The sequence below is a fragment of the Colletotrichum costaricense genome, assembly GCF_030867565.1.
Source record: "Colletotrichum costaricense strain IMI 309622 chromosome Unknown Scaffold_4.1, whole genome shotgun sequence".
NCBI classification, from domain to species: Eukaryota; Fungi; Ascomycota; class Sordariomycetes; order Glomerellales; family Glomerellaceae; genus Colletotrichum; species Colletotrichum costaricense.
The window spans coordinates 1,480,896-1,494,039 of NW_026848233.1; the positions used below are offsets into that span (position 1 = coordinate 1,480,896).

The 13,144-nt window shown below is 51.6% G+C and overlaps 6 protein-coding genes across 6 annotated transcripts; 4 read left to right on the forward strand and 2 right to left on the reverse strand.

Moving 5' to 3' along the window:
- Positions 1–616: 616 nt before the first annotated feature.
- CCOS01_04541 (uncharacterized protein) lies at positions 617–1,239 on the reverse strand (the record flags this gene model as incomplete). The annotated part of the gene is made up of 2 exons (XM_060452722.1): positions 617–894; positions 1,101–1,239. 2 exons carry the CDS (start codon positions 1,237–1,239, stop codon positions 617–619), a joined length of 417 nt encoding a protein of 138 aa, XP_060316680.1.
- Positions 1,240–3,384: 2,145 nt separating this feature from the next.
- Positions 3,385–5,504, forward strand: CCOS01_04542 (uncharacterized protein; the record flags this gene model as incomplete). The annotated part of the gene is made up of 2 exons (XM_060452723.1): positions 3,385–3,815; positions 3,872–5,504. 2 exons carry the CDS (start codon positions 3,385–3,387, stop codon positions 5,502–5,504), a joined length of 2,064 nt encoding a protein of 687 aa, XP_060316681.1.
- Positions 5,505–6,494: 990 nt separating this feature from the next.
- Positions 6,495–7,007, forward strand: CCOS01_04543 (uncharacterized protein; the record flags this gene model as incomplete). The annotated part of the gene is made up of 1 exon (XM_060452724.1): positions 6,495–7,007. One exon carries the CDS (start codon positions 6,495–6,497, stop codon positions 7,005–7,007), a length of 513 nt encoding a protein of 170 aa, XP_060316682.1.
- A 591-nt stretch (positions 7,008–7,598) lies between these two features.
- Positions 7,599–10,253, forward strand: CCOS01_04544 (DNA repair metallo-beta-lactamase; the record flags this gene model as incomplete). The annotated part of the gene is made up of 1 exon (XM_060452725.1): positions 7,599–10,253. The coding sequence occupies one exon, from the start codon at positions 7,599–7,601 to the stop codon at positions 10,251–10,253; it is 2,655 nt and encodes an 884-aa protein (XP_060316683.1).
- A 306-nt stretch (positions 10,254–10,559) lies between these two features.
- On the reverse strand, positions 10,560–11,123 carry CCOS01_04545 (U6 snRNA-associated Sm-like protein LSm2; the record flags this gene model as incomplete). The annotated part of the gene is made up of 4 exons (XM_060452726.1): positions 10,560–10,591; positions 10,654–10,756; positions 10,855–11,002; positions 11,110–11,123. 4 exons carry the CDS (start codon positions 11,121–11,123, stop codon positions 10,560–10,562), a joined length of 297 nt encoding a protein of 98 aa, XP_060316684.1.
- Positions 11,124–11,556: 433 nt separating this feature from the next.
- CCOS01_04546 (8-oxoguanine DNA-glycosylase) lies at positions 11,557–12,876 on the forward strand (the record flags this gene model as incomplete). The annotated part of the gene is made up of 3 exons (XM_060452727.1): positions 11,557–11,675; positions 11,732–12,068; positions 12,121–12,876. The coding sequence occupies 3 exons, from the start codon at positions 11,557–11,559 to the stop codon at positions 12,874–12,876; spliced, it is 1,212 nt and encodes a 403-aa protein (XP_060316685.1).
- Between the last annotated feature and the right edge of the window lie 268 nt (positions 12,877–13,144).

The window sequence follows — 13,144 nt, forward strand, 5'->3', positions numbered from 1 at the left end:
CGTCTACAATGGACGCAGTCTCTGAAGAGAATTGAGAGATATACTGCTTGTCTATCGCAGCTGAGGATAGATCCTCGCGGTAGATCAGCCTCTTCCAATACACTGAGTTAGTTCTTCGCCGGTTTCGGCCCACGATTCTAGTCGTGAGTACAGTGGAGGCTCAAAAGTATCTATACAGTACACAGTGCATGGCGATACCTACTTCCGTCTTCAACGAACGCGTCGTCGACCTTCATCGAGGGCTCATATTTCGCCACGAGTATCACCGCTGTGGTTTGCGAAACAAAAGTGTTGGTTGTGCCAGCGCCTTGCATCCGCGCGGAACCCGCGCCCGCCAAAAATTTGATCGATGCATTGAGATGCATGAGATAGAACAACGCGATGGGAGCAATTACAGCACGCTTTTGCCCAGGGAAATAATAATGCCAGTGGCAGGATATCATTTAAAAAGTCGAGACAAAGTCTCGACACGAAATAAATCTTACGAAATGGGGGATATCGTGAAGGGTATGCCAAAAACAAACTTCCAGCCCAGGTCCTACCAGCATCCGTCGCAACACATCAACACCCATAATTACCATCCTTTTCCTTTTCCAACAGACGAGTCTTTTCCTTTTTACTTCTTGTGGAAGGGGGCGAGGATCTTGGCCTTGAGCTTGTCGGCGACGCTGACGCCCGAGTGGCCGTCGGCACGAGCCTGCGCAGCGGCCTTCTTCTCATGATCAATGTCCTTGTGGGCGGCCGACTTCTCCGTCTCAACGGCGTTGCCCGCGCCGCCCCGGCCGACGTGGTAGTCCTGGCCCTCCATGGAGGGACGGTAGGCCTCCTCGGGGACGAGGTCCTTGTCGGAGCGCAGAGCGGGCTCCTTCTTGGCGTCGCCAATGTTACCGGCACCTGGATGGCAGGGCGCAAACAGTCAGCCTACAAAGCATGGTGCGTTTGACTATGATGTGATTGCAACAGCTGAAGACATCGTGGGGTGGAGAGTGAGCATGGTTAGGGGCGGGGCATCGGCCAAGTGGGCGATTGCGCCGATGCCGCTTGGCGGGCTGGGTGATAAGGCGATGCGTTGGGCGCACTCGTCCCGCGTCAAGACTCACCTCCACGACCTGCGCTGAATGCGCCAGTTCCCTGAGACCCCTCGGGGCCTGTTCTCACGACCTCGCCGTCGACGTACTGGGTGTCGTCAACGGCCATGTTTCCGGCGCCACCTCTTCCGTGAGATACTTCGGCAGTCATCGTGTTCGAGTGCAAGGTATGGATGTAGGGGGTTTGGTTCGTGAGCTATGGTGAGTGAGTTCGTTGTTGGATGAGTTCAGTGAGAATGTCTTTCGGGGGGAAACAACGTGGGTGCGCAACTTTATTTGAGTAACTTTGCAAGATGGGACGAGAGAATAACAAATCGAGACCAGGTACGTCAGCGATATTATATATAGATAAGGCACCTGTTCCTGGCAGCTCTCTACCGTACATCACATCATATGGTAAGGTGAGATAAGTGAAGTACTCCGTACTTATCAGTGAGTGTGAGTGAGCTCCTAGTAGGGATCCCTCCCCGCCCCCCAAAGCTAAGGTTATCTCTCTGACAGAAGACAACCCATCCACGAACCTGGGAAGCAGCTCATCAAGCCTGCAACTGAATGCGGGATGTCTAGTGTCTTGGGGGCTACTGGGCGTGGGTATTCCAGGTAGGCGATACTCCTGGTGAGACAAGGTTTCCTCCATCTCTCTTCGAGAAGCACTTGCACATGCTTGAGAACTGGGACCCCCCCCCCCCTGCCTCCACGGCACGACGGTACTTCTACACACATGGCATACTGGGACAAGCCAACCAACGGCTCGATGAGACGATCGGCGAATGACAGCAGCCTCTGCTCTGATAAAAACTTTTGGTTTACGTACCTGGATTTCGTGAGAGCTCTGGGAACATTACGCATCGGCATCAGCCCAGCGCTAGCCCCCAGTGGGCGCCGCCATCGGCACCCATTCCTGTTTCTTTGGGCCCATTTTGCGCGACCAGCTCAGAAATTGGATTTAGCATGCGTCGTTGTCACTCATGGACTTCACGTTGTGCTGGTATTGCGCTCATCGTCGGCGCTATCTAATCATCAGTCACCTCATTTTCTCGGAAGAGCAGTCTGCAGGCTTGAGCGGTTTGTTATTGAGAGCTAAACCTTCTCATCATAACCCCGGTCCTTGTCTAGACATTTGATGTTCGGTGGATGTCGTCATCGCCCCTCACCTGGTTATTTGTAGTGTTGCCGGTACAGCTAGTCGCGCAAGTTGACCAGCACGAAGGTAATGGAATTATTGACGAAACGTTTCAACTCACCATTTAGTCCATTCGCATTCAGACGTCAACTCGGATGAGTGGCATACAAGGTTTGATAGTTCATTAGAGCGACATATTCGCATGAGTGGCACTGGGCCCGGATCAAATTGCTCCTTGCGCGCTCAGGATATCCATAAGCTAGAGTCGAGTCGACTTGACCCTGCGGTTCGCTCAAGCCATTCGTTCAACTGCCTGCTAAGGCGCTAGAAGGAAATGGATGCGACTTTTCCAGGATAAGCAGAAAACTTAAACTCAAGGAAGTGATTGTCTTCGAGATGAGTTCTAAAAAGTCGAGTTTCCAGTACTGGCATCTTCACTACAACTATCCTCACTGCCCCCCTTGCTGATTTAGCTGTCACTGTAATTGTCCTCTCTGACTCGCTCTCTCCGTATATTCTCCATCGAATATGTTTCTAGAGACCCCGGAAAGTGGTAATAACGAAGCTGTCAGCAATGAGAAAGAGGATCTGTTGCGCCATGCCCGGTGCCAGCGTCGCTAGAAGAGGCGGCGGCATCATAGCCGACACATCGCAGAGTTGGTAAAGTTCAAGATCTCCACTCAAGGCTCGCTGGTAATAGCCCTCGATCATGTTCATTTGGTTATATTGGGGCAAATAATGAATCGAAAGGTGACATGGTCTCTAAATGCTTCGAGGTAGGAGAACGGCGGTCCAAAGCCAGCTTTCTAGAAACTCGAGCAATCAAAAGCGCCTATGTTCTGGCTACCATGATTCAATCACTGAGCTTATGAAACGTATTTTCATCTTACTTCAAATCTATGCCACAGCTTACCCGCCCCCTCTTCTCGGAGAAAGACACTACAGCAGTGACACCAAAATGAGAGGCAGCCTTGTGAATTATCAGCCGGTGGGTAGCATCCATGCATGTCAGCCCTAGCTACAGTTACGATTGGCCGCAGACAGGATGGCTGGCTGAGGCGATGCACCACGATACCATTTCTCCGCTGTTATATGAAGCTTACCTTCGCCCATGCTTGCGCTTGAGAGAGGGGTATCTTCAACCTTGCTTCAAAGACCTACATTTCGTGCGAGATGGATCCCATCACCGCCCTAACGAGTGCCGTCGAACTTTTCGGCGTTGCCCGTCAGATTCAAAGCCTTGTGGAAAAGTACAAGAATGCACCCAAGGCTGTGCACGAGGTCATCGTCGAGTGCAACTTGACGAAAGATGTGTGCCTCAATTTGCAGAAACAAGTCTCACAGACTGATATCCTCAAAAACCCGGTCAAGAACAGTACCGAGGATGGTTTGCGGAAGATGCTTGATACATGCATGGACAAACTGGAGAAGACACTCAAAGATTTGGAACACGAAGTCAGCAAGGTGCAGAGCAAAAGCGACTCGCGCATGGGAAAGTGGGACAAGACGAAGTTCTTATGGAGGGAGGAGATCTTTTCAGATGCTACGCAAAGTATCCAAGATCAGAAAGCCCGCCTTGGTATTGTTATCCAGCTTCTGCAAGTGTACGCAATGAAGACAGACGCCGAACAAGACAAAGCCACACACTAATAAGTCATAGGCGTACTGGTCAAGAAGTAAAGGAGGGCGTCCATAATGTACAGAAGGGTGTCGACACTCTCCGAGAGGAGGTTAGAGAGATATTGACCGAATTTCTCAAAAGGCAAAACCCCCCTCAACTGGGTTTACAGCCACCATCGGAGTTGAAGAAGAGTAGATCAGATACTCAGATCAACACAACAGGCAAGCGATTTGCTGACGACCTCTTTGCCGCTGTACGAGGCGGGCGGCTTGAGGACCTTGAGCCCATTTTGGCCCAAGGCGTCTCTGTAAACATAGCCCTAGGAGACCGCGGTGACCGGGCCATACATGTTGCCGCTCGCGAGGGATTTCTGCTCGTCCTGGACCGGCTTATTGCTTCCGGAGCAGACGTCAATGTCCAGAATGCGCTGCAGGATACAGCATTGCACCAGGCGCTCAATCGAGGACAGATTCCCACTTCGTTGGCGCTATTGTCGAGCGGGGCCAGTTGGAAGATCAGGAATGCCAACGGGACCACGCCGCTACACACAGCCGTGAGGAGTTCTGCATATCTTGTTGTGCAATATTTGCTCGATAAGGGGGCAGACGCAAATGCTCGAGACAAATGGGGTCACACTCCCCTTTATAAGGCATGCATTCCCCCGGAGAAGGATAAGAAAAATGACTTTGTCATCAACCTGAAAATCATTCGGTTACTCGTCGAGCGAGGAGCAGATCCGACGCTTGGGGGTTGGAAAACCGGCAGAACTCCGATTCACGGGCTTGCGTCGAGTGGGCACGCAAAGGAGCTCGAGATCTTGGCCAAGGAGGCCAAGACTCTCGAACTACCGCTGACAGGAGACTCTCAGGGTGAAACGCCGCTCCTCGTTGCAGTCAAGAACAAACACCCAGGCGCCGTAGATGTTCTGCTCAAACGTGGAGCCAACGTGAACGCGAGAGAGACTTCAAAAGACGGTACGGCGCCGACTGCCCTATGGTACGCCGCTTACAACCCAGACCTAAGCATCGCGGCCAAGCTTCTCGAGGCTGGCGCAGATCCGCGTGCAAAGAGCAATGGCATAACTCTTCTCCATCTTGCAGCGACGAAGCATTGGCTTGAGCTGGCTAAGCTGCTGGTCAAACACAAAGCCGATCTGGATGCCAAATCATCTAGTAACGATACACCTCTCCATGCGGCTGTATGGGTCAAGGATTTCCCGATAGTTCGGTTTATGCTAGAGAACGGGGCCAAAGTAGAGGCGAAGGGGTACCGCACGGCGACTCCGATCATGGCAGCAGCCGAGACCGGCTCGCTGCCAATGATTAGGCTCCTGCTTAAGCACGGAGCTCAGTGGTCTTACATGACGCCTCAAGGCTCAAACGCGTTTATTTGGTCATCGTCCGGCGGAAGCGTCGTGTGCGTGAGCTTCTTCCTCGGCTGTGGCCAAGATCTGCATCACAGGGCCGAGGGGGATTATACTGCACTACACTATGCGGCGAGGACAGGCAAAATGGAGTGCGTCAAGTTTCTTCTAGAGCTGGGCATCGATAAGCAGGTCATGCCGACGAAGATGAGGGCACCCTTCAAGGTCAGGGGGACGGCAGCCGAGGTTGCGAGGGCGCATGGGGCCGTTGAAGTAGCGGAGTTCATTGAGAGGTATAGGGGCGAGTAGTGCAGTGAGATGATCGCGAGTCTTGTTCCAAGTGGCCCCTGGATTCTCGCTTCTTTTGAGCGATGGAAAGAGATGTAAGTAGAGGAGCTTGGTGTTTCTTTTCTCATTCATACGCTGTCAGACTGTTGGATATTTGTCTTGATATGAATGAGATCAAGCCCTTAGCTCGATCTATTCTCCTTGATACGTCTTCGACTCTACTAAAGGACCAACAATGCTCGTTGAGATGCTAATGTACAGTAACCCTCGTTCGGATTGAAATTGTGAAGAGTAAGACTATATATTTGAACAGGCTATGATTTTTGTCCAAGAAACCGCTGAAAATCAAGAAACGAGTGTTTCCGAATCATTTCGCGTGGAACAATGAAGCTTGATCTTACAACACCAATACATGCTATCTCATCTTACAAGGAGAGGCTTATTTGACTCTCAACCGAAGATACAGGTACTCAGCCATCACAAGGGGTTCAATAAGCTATGCGTTCGAGTGAAAGGGCTCGAGCTAGAAACACGCAAGTCTGATCAAGAGACTTCCAGGGGACGCCGTCATCACAAGGAGTACAATTGACTCTCAGCCCATGATAATTCGCTCCCTTTGAGCTGGCCATCCTCACCAATAACCATACTGGCTCCAATATCCAGGACGGTGTGCAAGGGGAATATCGACAAATATTTAGCCTACGTAGGCTCAACATCAATACTCTCTTTCCACCTTGGTTTCCTTTTGAGCTGCCTTTTCTTCCTCGCACATGTTCTTTCTCTCGGACTATAGCTGAGGTAAACAGCCAACCGCAACAACCCATCAACAACGTCATCAATGAGTCTTGCTAGGACTGTTTCATTATCCTCAGTATCTTTTAAACAAACTAGACGCGCAGCAGGACAGACACGCCCAGCTTCCTTTCCATTCAGAAAAGAGAAACACAGCCACCCGGTGTTTTGAGAGCGCGTGCCACTATCGACACTGGCATACGCATCAGAGTCTTCGCCATGGAATATTTTAACCAGCAGCATGAGATTGATGACCCGCATCTCCTGGCGACAATGCTGGTGTACATCACCGTCGGTCGTGACATTATCACCGCCCTCATCGTGGTCTTGGCTCTCCGTTCCGTCATCGTTGGAGGCACAACGACCTTGACGCTTCGCTACTTCATGATACTCTTTGCTCGCCACATCATCATCTATGCGACCGAGATTCCCTACATCATCCACAAGAAGAGGTGGACCAGCTTCTGCCGCCGGTATCAACTACCACGCAACGTCGCAAGATTCGGCACCTTCTCCTACCTCTGTATGCAGTTCAGCCTATTTGCCGTCGAGGCCCACCTGTTTCGGCTTTGGCGACAGCATCGGCTCGATGGGGGAGCGAATGTACAGAGCACCGGTGTGGCGTTGGCGGCTATCATCACTTCTATCACCGCCTATACGGTACGCCAGGCGTACATCAAGGTGCTCTTCCACTGGGAGCTCATGCGTAGCAGCCGTCGGGCCATCAACTGAGGCCCCAGCGATGTGGAAATCATTGTTTATGCTACAAAGTACTGATGAGGCCTTCGCACTCAACTAAGGATGGGCTTTCGCATGCTTGTACGAAGCTCGGACTGGGATGGAGATGCATGGCTTTGGGTAAAGCTACATGGGAAGACTGGGGAACAGGACGAAAGAGGACTCGGCTAAATCAAGCAGATATCATCGCACTTGGCTTGTGAATAAAGATAAAACGCCTTATCCATAATCAAGACTGCGAGACATTCTTTTCACAAGAACATCGTGCTCAGGAATGGTTGTCGCCTTATACGTTTCCAAGAATATCTCTATACCGGAGCTAAGACCAGGCACTTTAATATTTCGGAAAGAGCACGTGACTTCGCGACGCACTCCAAAAGACCCCGCGATTTTCGTGTTTTAGTCAGTCCTAGCCCCAACGTCATTACTTTTTGACACTTCGCCCCTTGTCCAGATTTCGCCCCTTCGACTTGTGTAGCACTATGCAAGTGTAGATGGCGGTCTCGACAGTACTCGCAACATCAGAACCCTCGACAATTTGGACTTCTCGAGAAGAGCAACCCTTCACTGGGCATTTGTGGCAAAATGGGCCCTCCATCAACGGCAGCGCGGAAGAGGCCTACGACGACTCCCAAAAAACCGTTAACCAGGTTGCCTCCTTCGAAGAAGCCTGCAGGGAAACCCAATGCTAGCATTCTGAGCTTCTTTCAAAAGGCCGAAAAGCCCGAGCAGACGTTGTTTATCGATGGCCACGAAAAGCTCGTTGTTCCCCAAAAGGAAGATGATGAGGTACCAGAGCTATATGATGCCGAACCATGGGAGGAGGAGGCGAGGTTTAATGAGGTTGAGGCGCCAAATAAGAAGCGGCGGCTAAGCCAAGAGCCCGAGAATAACGAAGGGGAACAGTCAGCCGCAAGAGATTCCAACAGCCCTGTGGTGTCCGAACCACCACCCTCATCACCCACAGAGAGGCCTTCTAAGAAGGTGGCCACTAAGCGGAAAGGCCCCTTTCTCGACGAATCTGACAGTGAAGAAGAAGAAGAAGAAGAAAAGGTCCCTACAGCTCGGAAATCAAGTCTCATCGGTGCTATTCGCAGTCGACCGCCCATCGTCCTACCGGTCAAGTCGGAGGACGACGCAACGTCTCCAGCAATGAAACAAGATAATGTCTCTACGCCGTTGGTTCAGCTAAAGGATGAAGAAGAGGAGGCAAAACCGCCAGCGACGGAAACGAGCTGCCCGCCACCGCCATTGAAGGTTGAGGACTCGATCGACGCCGAATTTGCAAATGTTGACGACTTTGGTGACCTAGACGATTTCCCCAACGACGAAGATTTCGGCGGCGAAGAATACCGCATGATGCAGTTCATGGAGGAACAAGCCCGTTTGGAAGCAGAAGCCGAGGCTGCAGATACGGGCGACTATTCTTGCGACGAATTAGCCGATCCTGTACGGCCTAGCGATGCCATGGTGGCCAATTGTCCTATTTGCGACGGCACACTTGCCGGTATCACACCTGACGAAGCAACACGACATGTGAACGCCTGCCTCGATGGCAACCCAATTCCACTACCCCAACCCAAGGAGACCAAGAAAGTCAAAGATGAAGTCGCCAGACCGCCAATCCTTGAACCCCCTGAAGTAAACAAACGACTTGCGCGCGCAGCAGTACCACGAGAGGGCCAAGCCAACCCATTCAAGCTGAGCGAAGTCCAAAACAAGTCGACTTCTGCCTTCACCAAATTGATGTCTGGCCATGCTGAAGATGCTGCGTGGGCCGGCGCCGCTGCCGCAGAGCATTCATCGCGTGGAAAGCCCGCGTATCAACGGACCTGTCCATTTTACAAGATAATGCCTGGTTTCTACATCTGCGTAGATGCCTTCAGGTATGGTGCGGTCAAGGGATGCAATGCCTATTTCTTGAGCCATTTTCACAGCGATCACTATATCGGCTTGACTTCCACCTGGACGCACGGCCCAATATACTGCAGCAAAGTCACCGGAGACCTGGTCAAGATGCAATTACGAGTCGCTGCTAAGTGGGTCATTGCTCTGGAGTTCAATCAGACGGAGGAGGTCCCGGGCACCGAGGGTGTGACGGTGACTATGATCCCTGCCAACCACTGTCCCGGCAGCTCCCTATTTCTGTTTGAGAAGACAATGGGAAAGGGTCCAAATGCGAGAAAGCAAAGAATCTTGCATTGTGGCGACTTCAGAGCCTGTCCAGCTCAGGTTGCCCATCCTCTACTCAAGCCGGACATACAAGATTCGGTATCAGGCAAACTCAAACAGCAAAAGATTGATGTTTGTTACTTGGACACGACCTACCTCAACCCCCGCTATTCTTTCCCGCCTCAGAACGACGTAATAAAGGCATGCGCAGATATGTGTAAGTCACTTGCTCCAGACCAGACGTCAGAAGACAACACATGGGACAAGATCAACAGAGAGGCTGGCACGGAGACTGTCAGCAAGTTCTTCACGAAGACAAGTGCGGACGACGCCACAACAAAGGCGAAGAAGAAAAATGCTCCAAAGGAACGTCTCCTTGTTATTTGCGGTACCTACTCGATTGGTAAGGAGCGGATTTGCAAAGCTATTGCCCAAGCTCTAGGAAGCAAGATATTTGCGTCCAAGTCGAAGATCCGCATTGTGTCCAAACTCGGAGACCCAGAGCTGACGGCACTTATGACGGATAATCCGCATGAAGCTCAGGTTCACATGCAAATGCTGATGGAAATCCGCGCCGAGACACTACAAGAATATCTCAACGGGTACAAGCCGCATTTCAGTCGTATCGTAGGATTTCGACCTTCAGGCTGGAACTACCGTCCACAAGGCGCTAGCAAGGCGGTGACAGCTAGCACTCAACCTGGCACGATTCCGATGACACAGATTCTTCAAGGCAAGGCCTGGCGGCCTCGGTTTGGGGCAAAGGATTTCGTCGCGCAACGCGGCAGCACGAAAGAAGCCATGTGTTTTGGTGTACCATACAGTGAGCATAGCAGCTTCCGGGAGCTGACCATGTTCGTGATGTCCCTGCGCATCGATAAGGTAGTACCCACGGTCAATGTCGGCAGCGAAGTATCGAGGAAAAGGATGAAGGGCTGGATTGATAAATGGTTGTCTGAGAGGAGAAAGGGCGGACTCGTGCATCCTCTCGAAGGCGAAGAGGCCGAGGGTAAAGAAGTTGCGCTGTGGAACGGCAAAGATAGCCGTGGAGGAGGCGTCTGGTGGTGATTGTTTGCTTCATCAGAATAGCATAATGAATAATGAGTACGATGCGGTCGGGCGCAACTTCCGTTGAACATTTGATTTGTTTCGTAGATCTCTGTCTGGATATCATATCGCCTCTATTCATACTCCATGAGGCGCTGCCACACCAGGTCTTGCCAGACGCCAAGAATATCGTTGAGCACGTGTACCTAGTTGTGAGGTTTTGGCCTTCATTCCACCGCATGCGAGGACCGGCCTTTTCAGTGCCCCGGCCATATCGCCATGATTAATATGCGTCATTCTGAAACCTTGGACCCTTCCGCTAATAGCCTATTTCGCCTTTGCGGCCTGGGCAGCAGCCTCTGTGATGGCGTTAGCGCTATCCCCATACCTGCGATGAACGTGATGGAAACGCAAGACTCACCTCTGCGCGTCGCGTCCTCCAGAAGGGGCACGTCTACTGAGCCAGCGGGCAAGTGAACATAACGAACGACGGAGCCGCGGATGAAGACATTCTTGACAGAGCTCTACATATCTTCGTTAGCGACATTCTCAAGGCTGGCTCCTCAGCCTAATAAGGATGCGTGAGAGCCTTGGTGCAAGGGGGGGCAGGCGGCTGACGGACCAGATGCGGGTACTTGAGCTCCTCGACGACAGAGATTTCTTCCAACTTGATGTTGAGGTACTGATCGACGCTCTTGAGGATGCCGCGGATCTGGATGTCGTTCTTGAGCTCGACGGTGACCTCGTGGTCGATGAGCGTCTTGAAGAAACTAGTGGGCGTAACGTCAGTGACTGCATCATCCAGCATGCGCGGGGCGCAACTCTGGGCTTGAAAGCCTGTGAATATCGCGTTCCCCGAGTGAGTTTCGAAACTTACCTGAAGAAGAGCATGGTGGGCGGTTGAACTGGATGCTGAGGTGTGATGCGCCGCTCAGTAAGGTCGTGATGCTCTTGATTGAGTGCGAAGAGGTGTGGGGGCTTGCGTACTGTGTTTCAGTACAGTGTGCACGGCTCTCTCAGTGTTGGGCTTCATCATGGATCACACTGTGATGTGGCTTAGCCCTTGTGGCTGACGGCTTCCGCTAGAGCCAGTTCTGTGGTGGCAACTGGCCACTGAATCGGCCAGTCCGTTAAGGGGAAGAACTCACAAAGTGATCAGCCTCAGCGGCGACTTTTATTCAACTTCATGTAACTCGCACACCTTCATATCGATTAATCTGGTTTTCTGTCCTCTTTCTGATCCAAGACTTGGCATCTTCTAGAGTCACCGTCATTTGCTTAGGTGACCCTCACGAAAAGCTTGGTCTCTGAATACAAGAAAGTTATGTCTGTGGTCAGGGTGACTGAATGGCGGAAACTGCCGCTTAGTCTAGCTGAGCTATGCATTGACACGACTCTTCGATGTGGCCAGTCCTTCCGATGGCGTAAAGTCGATGACATGTGGTCAGTCACATTGAGCTCTTTGCATAATCATTCAATTCCGCTAAGATTTCATCCAGGTGCTGCACATTGTATGGTCGAATCGTGTCATTAAAGCAAGATCCAACTCACCTGCATTACAAGGTCACTTGGCCTACGAAACCAACATATCCGCTCACCCCTCCAAGTTTTGACAGCGAAGCTAGTGAAGATGACACAGAGGAGTTACTACGGCATTATCTGAGCCTCAAGTTGGACCTCAAGTCTCTGTACGAGGAATGGTCGAAAGCGGATCCCAACTTTCGCAAGAGGGCCCCAGAGTTCGGAGGTGTTCGTATGCTGAGCCAAGACCCATGGGAGGCTTTGATATGCTTTATCTGCAGTAGCAACAACAATATCGCCAGGATATCACAAATGGTAAGAACTGCTGCAAAGTGGAAAAAGAAATCCAGCACTCATACTTGGACAGGTTCACAAGCTGTGTCTACATTACGGCCCGCTGATCGGCAAGATTGGGGACGAAACATTCCACGATTTCCCAACACCCGAGGCTTTGACGGGAAGCTCAGTAGAGGCGCATCTGAGGGAGCTTGGGTTTGGCTATCGCGCAAAGTATATCGCGCAGACGGCTTCCATTGTGGTCAATGACAGGCCAAAGGGATGGTTCGAGAGTCTTACCAACCCAGAGAACCCATGCTACATCAAAACGGCCGAGGGATTCAAGCTGCCACAGTGTACATACAAAGAGGCACATGAACAGCTGCTCCAATTATCGGGCGTAGGCCCCAAGGTGGCCGATTGTGTCTGTCTGATGGGCCTGGGTTGGGGTGAGGCCGTGCCGGTGGACACACACGTCTGGCAGATTGCCCAGAGAGACTACAAGTTCGGCAAGACCAAGACCAAGACGTTCAACAAGGCGATGTACGATGCCGTGGGAGATCATTTTAGGGAGCTCTGGGGCAAGTATGCGGGCTGGGCGCACTCTGTGCTCTTCACGGCGGACCTCAAGACCTTTTCTGAGCGAACAGTGAAGAAGGAAGAGGACCAGACGGTGAGGGTGAAGAAGGAGGTAACCGTTGATCAAGAAACGCCCATTTTGGGCCAGAAACGTAAGGTTGTGAAGACAAAGGTCAAGGTTGAGGTTGAGCATGAGGTGCCCGACACTGCCCTGCTAGAATCATCGCCGAAGCGGAGGACACGATCGCAGGCTCGAAAGACGAGCTGATACCTCTACCTTAGTAATATGACCTCGTCATGCACAACATGAGCGACATCCTGCCAAGTTGTCTACTCACTAGCTTCGCATCCCCGGCCATGTCTTGAAGCGCGTACACAGTAGACAAAGCGTTACAGCATTGATTTACTGTGACATGTAGGTGGAACTACCTGAAATTCTTAGACAGCTTCTACCTGATCTTCTGCGGGTGAAAGCCATGGAACAATAATATTGATATTGTTTTCTTTGTTGTTCATCAGTCGCGAATGCTCCTAGG